Source organism: Choloepus didactylus, chromosome 21, assembly GCF_015220235.1.
Source record: "Choloepus didactylus isolate mChoDid1 chromosome 21, mChoDid1.pri, whole genome shotgun sequence".
In the NCBI taxonomy this organism is placed as follows: domain Eukaryota; kingdom Metazoa; phylum Chordata; class Mammalia; order Pilosa; family Megalonychidae; genus Choloepus; species Choloepus didactylus.
This window is the reverse complement of record NC_051327.1, coordinates 10,588,783-10,605,417: the sequence shown is the minus strand read 5'-3', so window position 1 is coordinate 10,605,417 and position 16,635 is coordinate 10,588,783. Positions and strand designations below refer to the sequence as shown.

At 38.4% G+C, this 16,635-nt stretch overlaps 1 protein-coding gene across 2 annotated transcripts in view; it reads right to left on the bottom strand.

Annotated features, from left to right (window-relative positions):
- LOC119517733 (CGRP receptor component) overlaps positions 1-16,635 on the bottom strand; it is a 123,747-nt gene that overhangs the window by 4,591 nt on the left and 102,521 nt on the right. For both annotated transcript variants that reach the window (XM_037814701.1, XM_037814700.1), the window contains one exon: positions 2,698-2,755. In XM_037814701.1, the coding sequence (XP_037670629.1) occupies positions 2,698-2,755 (58 nt within the window). The remainder of the gene's footprint in view (positions 1-2,697; positions 2,756-16,635) is intronic.

The following is a 16,635-nucleotide window of genomic DNA, read 5'->3' as shown; positions in this document are numbered from 1 at the left end:
ACTTCTTATTGTATAACATTATGTACAACTTAAATAATTTTTATCACATACAAAGATTATACCAGTGTTCCCCAAGGCTGTCAAATTGGGCTGCTGTACTCCAGAAATGGTTGTTTCTCATTCTAAGTTACCAAGTCTAACATCCTGCTTTCCTCAAAACAACTCAAAATCTAATAAACAGCAACAACACACTTCTAGCTATTTGGCTGAGAGCGTTTCATGTTAATTTAATTAACCTCTCTAAATTTCAATTTTCTCATATGTAAAATGAAAGTAGTGCCCACAGTGAGGACCAAGTGAGAACATATACAATAGTGTTAGTAAGCCATAAAACTCTATAAATCGAGACTTTAAAAAATCACTAAATGACTAAGAAGCATAGAAAGTAGTGCTGTTCAGGACAGTGAGTAGCCTCAAAAATCATCCCACCTGAATAAACAACAGGGCATGCCAGAAGCCAAAGAAGCTGGGTCCCCAGCCTCAGTCCTCACCAACCCTCAAAGTCAGCACACAGTCATCAAAGGATCTGGGGATCTGAGGATCATAGCAGATCACAGCTGGTGTGTAAGTGAAAAAGAGAAGCTTCAGCCTCAAAAAGGTACCTGTCTCTGAACTAAATACTAACAAATGTTGGATGCTGGGATTACTTTCTGGAGCCAGGGCAAATAACTGGCTGCAAGGTTAACACAGAAAAATTCTCAAGTCCTTTGCATGTTCCCTTCTCAGTGAAAACTAAGTAAAAACCTAATTTCTTATTCCTTCTCTGGTGAGAAGAGACACCACTACAAGCATTGTTAAAATGATTTACTACCTTTTATGGCCAAATCCTAGGGTGGGGAAAAACTGGCTATAAAATGGTCCAACTGCTGGGAAACAACATGCATACAATTTTTATCAAGGTCTACTGTACCTTGTGGAAAGGAGAAGAGAATATGAGGGGATGTCACACATGTCTTTCTTATCATGTAACAGAACATGGTTTGGAAGAATAAAGAAAGGTTTTGGAATCAGACAGACCCAAACCAGCCAATTACCAGCCCTCTGGTAAATGCAGAGAATACCTACCCCCTTCCAAGAATATGCTGAGGTCATTAAAGGTAACATAAATAAAATCCCTAGCACCATGCCTGGCATCTAGGATGCACTCTTAATAGCTGCTAATCTCACCAAGAACTGATAGAGCTTTCTACAGGCTCTGAGATGAGGTCACTCTAATCCTCCTCATCTCTTCTTTCCATCTGTCAGTAAGCCACGGAAAACATATGTTGCTGATTAAAGTTGGAGGAGACATGACATGTGATCCTTAACCCAGAGGGACAGGGATTATCTTCTTGCTGTTTTGTTTTCCCCCTCCAAGATGAATCTCCAACAGTCTAAAGCATCAAAATAATGAGAGTATAAGAAGAGGGATCTCTATTTAGCCTAAAGGCCAGTTCCCCTAGAAAGACATCCTTTATGGAAGGAATTTTTCTAATTTAATTTTGGGTACATTTTGAAGGACAGAAACAACCCTGGGAAGATAATGAAGTTTTAATAAAAAATTAAATACCCCTTTTTCTTTAAAACAAAGTTTTTTAATAAGCAATGAGAAAGATCATCTAGGTATTTTTCACAAGTTTCTTTCACATTTTTCTAATGGAAATGTGACAACAAGCTGAATACTTCAGAAACTGACCCTAGAAGCTTCTTTATTCACATTTTATTAATTCTCAAGTCAAAGTTTTTTACTGGCAATTAAATGGTGTTCTACTTATAGTTTGATACTCTCTGCCCTGTACAACAGAAGGAAACTGCCCCAGCATGACAATACGGCAACAACTTTTGGCATCACTGGGCCTCATTTTCACCCTCTCCTCACAACATCCCAGACCTTACATTCCAGCTGCCTCCCACAACTCCCAGCTTTGTACTGTGACTGCAATTTGGATTTTTATGTGTGGTGAGGCCCCACTGAGAGTATTATACAGGGAACCAAGATGATGCTCAAATCTGTGGTTTTAGAAAAATGAACTATGAGAGTGGTGTAGAAGATGGACTGCAGGGGCCAGAAGGGAGGGAGAATGGCAAGAGGGACTACCTCAGGAGCAGAGCTGAGAGATGATGGCAGAAATGAAGGCAAGGAGGTAGCAAGAGAAGAAAGATTAGAGAAGAGGCGGAAGCAATAGAACTTGGGGACTAACTGTAAGTGAGATCAAAGAGAGATGAATGACTTCCAGCTTTTTGGCTTAGGAAACTGGGCAGGAAGATCAGAGAGGGTGAGAGAAAGAGTCCATTAACCGAGAAAAGAAACACAGGAAGAACAGGTTGAAGGGTGGAGGATGGGAGAGAAATTCCAGCACAGATGTGTTGAGTGTAACATTCTTATGCCACATCTTTCTTATGCCACATCTGGTTGGCAATAACCCCTACAGGGAAGCAATGGCCAGAAAGGCCTAGAAACATCAGAGAATACAGAGAGCTGCTAATGTATAGGCCCAAACTCTAGCAGAGGAATTCAGTGTCCTCCAATCTTCTACTTTCCCTATGTCCATAATAACTAGGATCAAATTAGGGAGTCCTTCTTTAACTTATAACATGGAGGAATGGGCAGCCTCTTCCAGAAAGGGGAGTTCCTGCTTGTCCATTCTCAGCCTTTGGCACCCTTTCTGTTTCAGACCAAGAAACAAAACCCCTCAAGTTCAGGCCGCCTTTACTCACCAGCTGGATCTCAACAGCAGTCATAGGCCTGTGATTCAGCAGCTGAAGCTTTTCAGCTCTGTCAAAAGAAAAGCACAAAGCATTCAAAAATTTCATACCCCTAAGGATCTTGAGTCTTAAACCAGTTGTTTAGAGAATACTTTGTCAGATAAAAAATGGGAGAATGCACCACCAAGAAAGCAAAGAAATTTTTTTAAAAAGGTGTGAACCACTTGGAACATAGCCTTCAGTTTCTTTTAACTGTACAATGAGAGAATAGGAAAGGAGACTTTATATCAGTGACTCTTTCCCAAGGGCAAAAATATGCATTAGAATCCTAGAGAGCACAGAGATGTGGATTTTATGGAATGGAGCAGTAACAGAGGTGCGGTTTGAAAAAACATGTTTGACAAAGAAGTTTTTATTTAGAAAATGTGAAGAAAATAATGTTTTCTTAATACAAATTACAGAGTAAAGATTAACAAAATCATCTTGGTTGGTGGGTAACATTGCTTAGAAATGGTTGAGGATTCCTTTTTGAGATTAACCCTCGACTTAATAATTGACACTGAGATAGTAAATAACTTGTCCAAGTTTACCCAGCTAGTAAATGACAGAGTTGGGACTCTGCCATCAAAGCTTGTGTTCTTAACCATCTGCTTCTAATATAAATGAGATAATGGATGGAAAGTGTTTATAACGATAACTGTCCCACAAAATTTTTCCATAAATGGTAGTCATTATTAAGGTGGCTGTAATCAAGGTATATTTCTAATGACCCCCCCCCCCCCAGACATTTATTCCAGACTCAAAAAAGAGAAGATAGATAAGCCTTGTGTTGGGCTTTGAAGGATTTTCTAGGCAAAGGATGGGAGGAATGGGCGGTCAGGGCAGAAATAGCACAAGAAAATCCCTAAACAACAAAATTCATGTAAGTTTTAGGATATGTCTGCTAGAGAGGTTGTGAGACATGGGCTAGAAGAGTCATTTGGGACTACATGGTAAAGGGTTCTAACTACCAAGATGCTGGATATTACTTTGTAGACACTGGAGAGCAACCAAGGAAAGGAGTGACATGTTCTGGCTGGCAATTCTAGAAGACCTGAGAAAGAACTTGGGCAGCAGCAACAGCAGGGATGGAAATGAGATTTCCAATAAGAGCCTGGACCCCTTAGATGCTCCAGATCAGCATCAAGAAGAATTAACAGGATCTGACAACTGCCTGTGTTCAATGGGGGTGAAGAAAAGGAAAGAGTCAAGGTTTATCCTCAGGTTTTTAGCCTGAGTGTTTGAAGTTGAGTTTGAGGTATTTTGGGAACAGCTATGAAGAGGTATCTGTCAAGCAGTTTGAAATTTTGGTTTAGAACTAAAGAAAAAGACCAGAGCTAGATTTACTATCAAGGAGTTTTGTGATAATAAGGGAGTGGGTATTGTGGCCCAGACAGAAAGCGGAGTAACTCAAGACCCAGGACAGAACATCTTAAAGCCTCTCTATTTAAGGGGACAGAAGAGAAGACAACAAAGGAAAATGAGAAAAAGCAGACAAAAAGAAAACCTAGGAGAATGGTGTTAAGGAATCCAAGAAAATAAATTTCAGAACTGAGGGCATCAACAATGTCAAATGCTAACAAGTGGAAAGTAGATTGACAGGGTAGAATCACTAGATTTGCCAAAAAAAAAAAAAGAGAACTGGTGGCCTTTGCAAGAAATTCAGTGGGAATGGTAGTGGTGATGACAACTGGACTGTGGAGACTGAAGAATAACTGTGGGGGAAGTAGTGATTACAGCCTAAGGAGGGCAGGGTCTGGAAGGAAGTTGGAGCATGTTTGGTGGCTAAGGAGACAAACATGTAGATAGAAAGTGAAAGATCCTCAGGAAAGCAAATGTCCAAATTTCCAGTGAAGGAGATAGTTCCTCTGAGACCACGGCAATGTGGAAAGAAAAAGCAAATTTGAGGGGATTTGAAAGGAGAGGAGTTCTCTCTGCATAATTTTCTCAGTGAAGCAATCATCTGAGAGGGACGTGGTCTGGACTTGAAGAGGGATAGCAAGGACTAGAAGCTGCAAAGAATCAGATAACAAGGGGACTAGGATTAAGAAGATCAGCAAACAATTTTGAATGCTCAATTGGGTTGGAAAATCTGAGTGCTCATTCAAACTTATTATGTAATTTTTTTTAAACCATCACCACCCAACAGCATGAACAGAGAAAGAGAAGAAAGAGCAGGAATAGAGAAAAGATCCAGCTGAATAAACGAGCATCTCTGCTATAAATCAGTCAAAGGAACAGAACTCAGTTCATCAAGTAGTCATTTCTTGCAGGCTCTGAACTGCCAGAAATGTTCCTACAGGTACCAAAAGGATCCTTTAAGTCTTCTGGGGACAAAAACATTCACAACCACTCCCTGAAATACCTCAACTTTGGGTCAAACCAATCAAGCAAATTCTCTGCTCCTATACCCAAGGTGCTGAACATGGCTGGCATAAAATCACAGAACTGTACATATTGCCAACACTTGGGCTCCAGCCTCAGGGGGTCATGAACACATCTCCTGGCTTCAAAAGAAAGTCTGTTTTATCTCTGTTTTCTCCCCTCACTTCTCAACCCACCACATTTTAGCTCCTGCCCCAACTACCAAAACTGTTCTTGCTAAAGGGCCCAATGACAAATCCAGTGGATGCTTCTGTGTCCTCCTCTATCCCATCTCTGTGATATGCAACACTGCTGATCATTCCCTCCTTACAAGTATCTACGCTCAGCTTCTACAACTCCAGTCTTTCTTGATTTCTTCTTCATGTCTTTCTGGACTTTCTCTTCTTCTGCTCGCCTCTGCAGCATTCCCATGGTGCCATCTTTCATCCTCTGCCCCTCTTATTCCTCATCCAACCTCACAATTTCACCGCCACTATGTAATTTAATAAAAAAACCTGTGTTTTCATCCTGCACCTAAGCTGAACTCCAGACCTTTGTATCCAACTGCCTAAAAGACATCTCTACATAGACATCTCTGACACACTTCAAACTCAACACAACCCCAAATCTTACCATCCTCCCAACAAACCAGTTCCTCTCTCTGTATTTCTCATCTTGGTGAGAAGTGCAACAACTTGAGGAACCTTAAGATATGTTGAGTAAAATAAGCCAGACAAATATTTTATGATCTCACTGGTATGAAATAATTAGAGCAAGCAAACTCATAGAGTCAGAATCTAGAATATAGATTACCAGAGGATGGGGTGGGGGTAGGGAATAGGCAGTTAAGGCTTAAAATGTACAGAGTTTCTACTTGGGACAACAGAAAAACTTTGGTAATGGATGGTGATGATGGTAGCACAAACTTATGAATGTAATTAACAGCACTGAATTATATATTTAAAAGTGGTTAAAAGGGGAAATTTTAGGTCGTACATTTGGTACCAGAATAAAAAAAAATCCATGGAACTGCACAACAGAGTGAACCCTAAGTTAAACCATCAACTATAAATAGTACAATTCTAAAAATGGACTTTCATCAATTGTAACAAATGTACCATACCAACACAAAGTGTTAACAATAGGGTGGTGTATGGGAATCCTGTATTTTATGTGTGATTGTCATGGAGAAGTCCATCATCATCATCATCATCATAACAGTAGCCTACAAGGTTGCCTTTTCATGGGAACTTTATGTGAATATGAAGCGTGTTTATGTGACTGAACTATTATCACAACTTTAAAACAACTTCCCTGTTTACTTGTCCTTTCTTTTCATCATCTTCCTTCTCCTCTTTCTTGTTCTCCTCACACTGGTTTCTATGCCATCACACAGAACTGCCCAGATAGACAAGGGGAGAAACTGCTTATTTGCTTTGTCTACTGGCTGTTCCACCATACACATGGCAACCATTATAAAAATTTGTAAGCTGTCCTGAGGACCCAATGCAGCAGGTGATTTGAAAGTCAAAGTTAGATTTTTTTTTTTAATTTCTAGGTTCAAAAATAAATTCTTCCAGTATCTCATCAAATAAAAGCCCAAGTCTGTTAATGAACACAAGTACGAGTTTAATAACAAAAAAATAAATTTCTGTGTTAAAATGCCAATAAAGAAAAGAACCAAACACCCAGGCCAGAAAACTGAGTGTCATCCTTGACTCTTCCCTCTTACCCATGCCTGCATTCTGTCACCAAATATTACTGACTGTATTTCTTGAACCTATCTGTCTTCTCACTATTCCTATTGGCCACTTCAACCTTCCATAGCTAGAGAACAATGGCCTCCTCCTCAGAGGTCTGTCACTCTCGATCTATCTTTATTCTTATAAATAAAATAAAATACTTCTAAAAAAATGAAAATCCGGTCATCTCATTATCCTGCTTGTAATCCTTCCACTGTCCCACAGATTGTAGTATCAAGTAGAATCTCTTAGCTCAGCCTCCAGAACCCTTTGAAATCTGGTCTTTGTCAGTCTCTCCCGGTTCATATGTATCCACTTTCCCTAAACACTCATATCCTGATCAAACCAAACAGCAAGCACTGAATAGGAAAGCTCAGCTCAGGTAGTTCCTCTGCTTAGAAAGCACTTCCTAACATGCATATGGCTGACTCTTTTATATTAAAAACCAGTAACATCTCTTGCAGACAGACAGTACAACTCAAATTCTGACACTTCAGGTTCTCGCCACTATGTCCCTACTACAGTAGCACTTACATTTTATCCATCTTTGTATCCCCAACACTTGGGGCAAAGCTGACATGAGATAAATGTAAACTGAAGGATAAATTTTGAAAAGAACTAGGATAGGACTGACTTGCAAGAGAAGTCCATGGGAGAGAGAAATGGAGAACTCTGGGGAGACATGGGGCAGGGCTCCATGCCTGGAAAGCAGACTGGGTAGCCCACACCTCACATACTAGGGAAACCTGACAACCCATCTACTCTGAGCTTTGAGAGTCCCAGAAGGTACATGCCCCACATATAGGGCCAAACCCCAAGAGTAATCTGTGCACAGAAGAGTCCCTCTTAGGGGCTCTCCAAGCCAAAATTATTTACAGGCCTACCTAAGCTGGACCTCAAAGGCAAGTCCTCCCTCTACCCAGCAGGCATAGTTTTACACCTCAGGGACGAGATCACAGTATGAGAGCTGTTGCTGCAAGCCAGGCCACAGCTACTTGATAATTAAATGCCTCAGACAAATAAAATAATTAAAGAACCAAATGCTTTGAGGAAGTAGCATGCTATAGAAGAAATAACATAGGACATAGTATCAGAGTGACTTTGATTTGAGTCCCAACACTACCATTTTGCTGAATAAGTTTTAGTCAAATAAAACATGGTTCCTATCCTCAAGTAGTCTAGTAGTGGAGGTATTTAGGCAAATTAATGGAGCTCCAATTTGCACTAATAGAACTGGACCAATTAAGGGCTATTATCATCAATCTCATCTCCCTGAAAGAACGAGAGAGAAAACCCTATAAGGGATATTCACACTGACTATCACAAGGGGGTCCAGCTCTTTATGGTATTTGGCAAGCAAATCCCTGAATCACCAGGCACTGAGGCCATACCGAATCCAACAGGTTCGAGGCGAACTCCAGGAGAAGCCAGGCCCTGGCCGCAGTGAAAGAAGCCTGCTGGTTCCCTCTAGTGGCTGCAGAACAACACTGCCTGCAGCATTTACTTCTGGCAGTCTACCACAACCCATGAAAAACCCTGGCTTGTCAGTCTACTCCAGAAACCAATCATTTAATGAAACATATAGAGTAAAAGGCCATAAAGGATTTTGTAAATCCTTAAATTTTGGATCATAAAAGAAAAAAGGGAGCTGAAAATAATCCTTCTCTGTATATTACAGTGTGGTTTAGATTTATATAGATTATTGCCAACCATGAATCAGCCTGCAAGTTAATTCCTATTTATTGGTTTCTTAAATGGGTAGCCAGGTAAGTTGGAAAAGATGTTAGAAACTAGGAAATAAAATGACAGCCCAGACAAAAAGCGAGAAGAGATGCTAAAAATGAACCAGTAAGTCCCTCAAAAGGTTAAACATAGAATTAGCACATGACTCAGCAATACCACTCCTAGGTATATACCCAAAGAAGTCAAAACAGGTAGTCAAACAGACACTTGTATGCCAACATCCACAGCAGCATTATTCACAACAGCCATAAGGTGGAAACAACACAAGTGTCCATTGACAGATGACTGATTAAACAAAATGTGATATATTCATACAACAGAATATTATTCAGCCATAAAAAAGAATGAAGTACTGATATATGACACAAAAGGACAAATACTGTATAATTCTACTTAACATGAATTATTTAGAATAAGCACATTCAGAGAGATAGAAAGTAGATTAGAGGGTACCAGATGCTGGGAGGGAAGGAGAGAATGAGGAATTACTGCTTAATGGGTAGAGTTTCTGTTCTGGATGATGAAAAAGTTTGGGTAATGGATAATGGTGACAGTAACACAACATTGCAAATGTAATTGATGCCACTGAATTGTACACTTAAAAATGTCAAAATGACAAATTGTATGTTATGTATATGTTACCACAATTTAAAAAACAAACAAAAAAAACTCAACCAGAAGGACTTCTGACATAGGCAAGATGGAGTAACCCCACTAAAGCCTGTTTCTCCACTGATTACAACTAAAAAACCTCTAGACAAAATAAAAAAGCAACAATCTAAGGACTGTGAAAAGTAAGCAAAAGTAGGTGGATGGGGAAGGGAAATAAAAGTAGGTGGGTGGGGAAGGAGCCAGATGGGATGGGCTATCATCAATTGTAACAAATGTTCCACACCAGTGCAAGGTGTCGGTGGTGGGAACGGGTATGAGAATCTTGTATGTTACGCATGATTGTTCTGCAAACCTACGACTTCTCTAATTAAGAAAATTAATTAAAAAAAAAAAAATCTGGCACATGGCCCCCAGGAGAGAATCAGGTCACCATGAATGCTAGCAGGAGTATTCAGAGTATCAAAGGTGGGATGGGGATGGAGATGGAAAGAAGTTGAAACCCAGAGTTTTAAAGAATCAAGAATAAAGAGAAGCTGGATGGTAACTAACCAGTGAATTCATATATTCTGGTCAGTGATAAGACTTAGATGCTGATGCCCATGGACAAAGTAAATAGTAGCATGTGACAGGAGGCTTTCCTCAGTGCTCCTCCCTCAGAAGATGCTCCACCCACTGGCTGGCTATTTACAAATGATCCTACTTCACTCCTCATCCTTGGCATCCTTAAATAGTCCTGTGACTTTCTCTCTCTTCCTAAAACCCTATCTGGCTATCATTTTCTTTGTCTCTCTACTTGTACCTTTTTGTTCCTAACTTTCCTTCACTTCTGCCTTTTCTACAAGAGGATCTTTTTCTCCTGGACACAAAATAGAATTCATTATTAATAAGAATTCCTGCTATTACAACCAACATTTACCGGGTATCTATTATGCCTGAGACAGTGAACAAGCATCTTTAAAGGTCGTCTAACTAACATGTTCAGAGTTTCCATACCTAGGTTATCCTTTTTTTTAAACATCTTTTTGTAATATAGTTCATATACCATATAACTCCCTCATTTAAAGTGTACAATTTAATGGTTTTTAGTATATTTACAGAGTTGTGCAACCACACCACAATTTTAGAACACTTTCCTGTATACCTTAGCCATTGCCTCCCAATCTCCCATTCCCACAGCCCTAGGCAACCACTGATCTACTGTCTGTATCTATAGATTTGCCAATTCTGGACATTTCAAATAAATGGAACCATACAATTAAAAAAAAAGAAGAAAAAAAAGAACCAGTTGGGAGTGGGGATAGATGTGTTTCTTGCCTTTTGTTTTTTCTTTTCTCCTGTGGTCTTGAAGTTGGGGGAGACTCTTAGCAGAGGTGTGCCACAGCTCCACAGGCAGCTGAATCTCCAAAAGAAAAACCCATATTTCTAGCCAGAAGATTGACAAAAGGGCCCTTAAGATCTGGAGCACCAAACGAATCCAAATATTCCTCCCTCTTTTCTCTCAAAACTTGAGAGCAGGTCTCCAGCGGAGCCCTGAAAGTAGATGTAGCCAGCAGTCAAAACTGTCTTTTTGACCCCAGGAACTTGGGAAAGGAAGCCTTACGGTCCAAAGAATTCTAAGGAATCCTTTTCTCCCATCTCTTCTTTGCTCCAAGGGTGGTCCCAGGACCAACTACACATGCGGGCAGCTAAAACTTTGAGCAAAACCCAATTCTTATGACCAGAGTACCAAAAGAGGCCCCTGAGGGCTGGAGAATAAGGGTGAGAATCTTAGAGAACAGAGAGTTAGAGAAGGGGATCACCTAAATTTGAGTATGAATCAGCACAAATTCTAGGTTTACCCTGAGGTATGCATGTGAGAAACAGACCCCAAACAGCACAACAAAGATACTGAAAAGTAAACAAGTTAAACCACCACCCTAGTCACATATGCAAAAAAAAAACAAAACCAAAGACCCAAAGTGGCAGAGCAAAGGCTTTAAAAACTAAACAATATTGAAATCTTCACCATGGAAGGCAAGATGAAACTAATTGAATTGACTGCTTACTAAACCAAACCAAAAACCATCCAGGTGCCTTCCCAGCTAACAGAGGTTTTCAGGATGCCAATGGCTTTTCTCCAGTGAAGGTATCCTATTGTTGATAACTTACCTTGGACACTTTATGGCCTTAAGACTAACTTTGTAACCAAATAAACTGCCTTTATAAAAGCCAATCCATTTCTGGTATTTTGCAAAAAGGCAGCATTAGCAAACCGGAACAACTGACAAAAGTGAAGGAAGCAATAGATGTTTCCACAATAATTGTGGGAGACTTCAATACATCACTTTCTCCTATAGATAGATCAACCAGACAGAGGAACAATAAGGAAGGTGAAAGCCTAAATAATCTTATAAATGAATCTGAATTAACAGACATATATAGAACATTACAACCCGAATCACCAGGATATACATTCTTCTCTAGTGCTCACAGAACTTCCTCCAGAACAGATCATATACTGGGCCATAAAATAAGCCTCAATAAATTTAAAAAGACTGAAATTATTGAAAGCACATTCTCTGATCACAATAGAATACAATTAGAAGTCAATAATCATCAGAGATTTAGAAAATATACAAACACGTGGAGGTTAAACAACACACTCCTAAACAATCAGTGGGTTAAAGAAGAAATAGCAAAAGAAATTGCTAAATATATAGACACAAATGAAAGCGAGAGCACAACATATCAAAACTTACGGGAGGCAGCAAAGGCGGTATTGAGGGGGAAATTTACAGCTCTAAGTGCATACATTAAAAAGGAAGAAAGAGCCAAAATCAAAGAACTAATGGAACAACTGAAGAAGCTAGAAAATGAACGGCAAACTAATCCTAAACCAAGCAGAAGAAAAGAAATAACAAGGATTAAAGCAGAAATAAATGACATAGAGAACAAAAAAACAATAGAGAATAAATAAAACTAAAAGTTGGTTCTATGAGAAGATCAACAAGATCAACAAGCTCCTAGCTAGACTGACAAAATCAGAAAGAGAGAAGACCCAAATAAACAAAACAATAAATGAGAGAGACGACATTACTGCGGATCCCTGAGAAATTTAAAAAATCATGAAAGGATACTATGAACAACTGTATGCCAACAAACCAGATAATGTAGAGGAAATGGACAATTTCCTGGAAACACATGAGCAATGTAGACTGACCAGAGAAGAAACAGAAGACCTCAAAAAACCAATCACAAGCAAAGAGATCCTATCAGTCATCAAAAGCCTTCCCACAAATAAATGCCCAGGGCCAGATGGCTTCACAGGGGAATTCTATCAAACTTTCTAAAAATAAATGGCACCAATCTTACTTAAACTCTTTCAAAACACTGTAGAAAATGGAACACTACCTAATTCATTTTATGAAGCTAACATCACTCTACTACCAAAACCAGGTAAAGATTCTGCAAGAAAGGAAAACTACAGGCCAATCTCCCTCATGAATATAGATGCAGAAATTCTCAACAAAATACTTGCAAATCAAATCCAAAGACACATTAAAATAATCATACACCATGACCAAGTGGGGTTCATTCCAGGCATGCAAGGATGGTTCAACGTAAGAAAATCAATCAATATAATACAACACATTAACAAATCAAAAGGGAAAAATCAAATGATCATTTCAACAGATGCTGAAAAAGCAATTGACAAATTTCAGCATCCTTTTTTGATAAAAACACTTCGAAAGGTAGGAATGGAAGGAAACTTCCTCAATATGATAAAGTGCATATATGAAAAACCCACAGCCAGCACAGTACTCAATGGTGAGAGACTGAAAGCCTTCCCTCTAAGATCAGGAATGAGACAATGATGCCTGCTGTCATCACTGTTATTCAACATTGTGCTATAAGTGCTAGCAGGAGCAATCCGGCAAGACAAAGAAATAAAAGGCATCCAAACTGAAAAGGAAGAGGTAAAACTGTCATTATTTGCAGATGATATGATCTTTATCTAGAAAACCCTGAGAAATCGACGACACAGCTACTTGAGCTAATAAACAAATTTAGCAAACTGGCAGGATACAAGATCAATGCACATAAGTCAATAATGTTCCTATATGCTAGAAATGACCTAACTGAACAGACACCCAAGAAAAAGATTCCATTCTCAATAGCAACTAAAAAAATGAAGGACCTAGATAAACTTAACCAAGGATGTAAAAGACCTATACATAGAAAAGTACATAACTTTACTAAAAGAAATAGAAGGGGACCTAAAAAAGATGGGAAAATATTCCATGTTCATGGATAGGAAGGCTAAATGTCATTAAGATGTCAATTCTACACAAACTCATCTACAAATTCAAGGCAATTCCTATCAAAATTCCAACAACCTACTCCGCAGACTTGGAAAAGCTAGTTATCAAACTTATTTGGAAAGAAAAGATGCCTTAAATTGCTAAAAACATTCTAAAAAAGAAAAACAAGGTGGGAGGACTTACACTCCCTGACTTGGAAGCTTATTATAAAGCCACAGTAGTCAAAACAGCATGGTACTGGCACAAAGATAGACATACTGATCAATGGAATCAAATTGAGAATTCGGAGATAGACCCCTAAATCTAAGGTTGACTGATCTTTCATAAGGCCTCCAAAACCACTGAACTGGGACATAACACTCTATTCAACAAATGGGGCCGGGAGAGCTGGATATCCGTATCCAAAAGAATGAAAGAGGACCCTTACCTCACACCCTACACAAAAATTAACTCAGCATGGATTAAAGACCTCAATATAAGAGACAGTACCATAAAACTCCTAAAAGATAATGTAGGGAAACATCTTCAAGACCTAGCAGTAGGAGGCCACTTCTTAGAACTTACACCCAAAGCACAAGCAACAAAAGAAAAAATAGATCAGTGGGAACTCCTCAAACTTAAAAGCTTCTGTACCGCAAAGGAATCTGTCAAAAAGGTGAAGAGACAGCCAACTCAATGGGAAAAATATTTGGAAACCATGTATCTAACAAAAGACTGATATCTTGCACATATAAAGAAATCCTACAACTCCATGACAATAGTACAAACAGCGCAATTATAAAATGGGCAAAAGATATGAAAAGACATTTCTCTGAAGAGGAAATACAAATGGCCAAAAAACACATGAAAAAATGTTCATCTTCACTAGCTATTACGGAGATCAAAATAAGACCACAATGAGATATCATCTCACACCAATTAGACTGGCTACCATTAAACAAACAGGAAACTACAAATGCTGGAGAGGATGTGGAGAAATTGGAACTGTTATTCATTGTTGGTGGGACTGTATAATGATACAGCCTCTCTGGAAGACAGTCTGGCAGTTTCTTAGAAAAGTAGATATAGAGTTACCCTTTGATCCAGCAATTTCACTTCTCGGTATACACCCAGAAGATCTGAAAGCAGTGACACGAACAGACCTTTTCCCACCGATATTCACAGCAGCATTATACACAATTGCCAAGAGAAGGAAACAATCCAAATGTCCTTCAATAGGTGGGTGGATAAACAAAATGTGGTATACACACACGATGGAATACTATGCGGCAATAAGGAATGAGGTCGTGAAACATATGACAGCATAGATGAACAATGAAGACATAATACTGAGTGAAATAAGCCAGACAAAAAAGAGAGATATTGTATGTTACCACTAATGTGAACTCTGTGAAAAATGTAAAATAAATATTTTATATTGTAGAATGTAGGGGACCTAGCAATAGACAGCACATAGTGAAGGGGGAACAATAATCCAATAAACAGATAAGTTACGGAAAGTAAACTTCATGTTATGGGAATGCTCAGGAATGACTATGGTTTGTTAATTTCTGGGGGTATGGTAGGAACAAGTTTGCAGAAATGTAGTTATTTCAGGTCATTTGGTTTTCTTATTCTTTTGTTTGGTTATGGTTTGTTAATCTTCTTGGGGTATGGTAGGAACACATTGGAAACAATGTAGTTATTTTAGGTTATTTGTTTTTTCTTATTCCTTTGTTTGGGTTTTGTTTGAAATTTTTTTATTGTTTGTTTTTTAATTTTTTGATAAAGTTAAAAAAACAATGAATTAGTGTTAAAAGAAAAGTAAATGAACAATGGGGAAAGGAGGGGAATGGAATGTTTTGGAGGTTCTTTTTTATTTTAATTTTTATTTTATTTTTTGGAGTAATGAAAATGTTCAAAGATTGATTGTGGTGATGAATGCACAACTATATGATGATACTATGGACAACTGTACACTTTGAAGGATTGTATGTTATGGGAATATGTCTCAATAAAATTGCATTAAAAAAATAAACAAGCAAACATCAACCAGAAGATTTTAACAGGACCCAGAATCCAAACAACATAATATTCAAAATGTCCAGGAACAATTTAAAATTACTTCAACAATGAAAACATGACTCATTCTCAAGGGAAAAGATAATCAACAAACAATAAACTCTTGACAGCACAGATGTATGAATTATCAAACAAAGATGTTAAAGTAGCTATTATCACAACATGGGCTAAATAGGTAACATTCCTGAAATGACTGGAATGACAGAAATCCCCAGTAAAGAAACAGACACCATAAAAAATAAACAAATGTAAATGTTTGAACTGAAAAATACAATGTCTGAAATAAAAAATTCACTGGATGGGGCTTAATAGCAGAAAGGAACTGACAGAGGAAAGAGTCTGTGAAGTTCAAGGTAGATTAACAGAAATTAACACATCTGAAAAGAAATGGGGGGGGGGATGAACAGAACACTTCAAGGGACCTGTAGAACCATATCAAGAGGTCTAAAAATTGTGTCTTTGGAGTTCCAAAAAGAGAGGAGAAAGAGCTTGGAATAGAAAAAAAATCTTGAAAAAACAGTAGTAAATAAATTCATAAATATGGTAAGAAACACAAATTTACATAATTTACAGATCTCAAACATGATCCAAAAAATAAAAAAAAAAAGCCTGGACACACCATAATCAAATTGCTAAAAACTAAAATAACAAAAAAATTTTGAAAGAAGCCAAAGGAAGATGACACATCAAGTACTCAAATTACCACAGATTGCTCATCAGAAATCAGGGCAGAAAACACCAGAATAAAATCTTTAGAGTGCTGAAAGAAAACAACATGCAACTCAATAAAACTACCCTTCAGGAATTAAAGAAAATAAAGATATTCTCAGTTGAAAGAAAACTAAGAATTTGTAGCCAGCAGACCTGTTCTAAAAGTGCAAAGGAAGCTCTTCAGGCTAAAGTAAAGGATAACAAGGGAAACATGGAACTGCAGAAATGAATGAAGGGCAAAAGAAGTGGTAAAATTCTAGGTAAACATAAAAGACTCTCTAAACCTGCTAAAGGGCATCTATGAAAATCCTAAGCTACTATCATACTAAATGGTGACAGACTCAGTGCTTTTCCCTAAGATCAGGAACAAGGCAAGG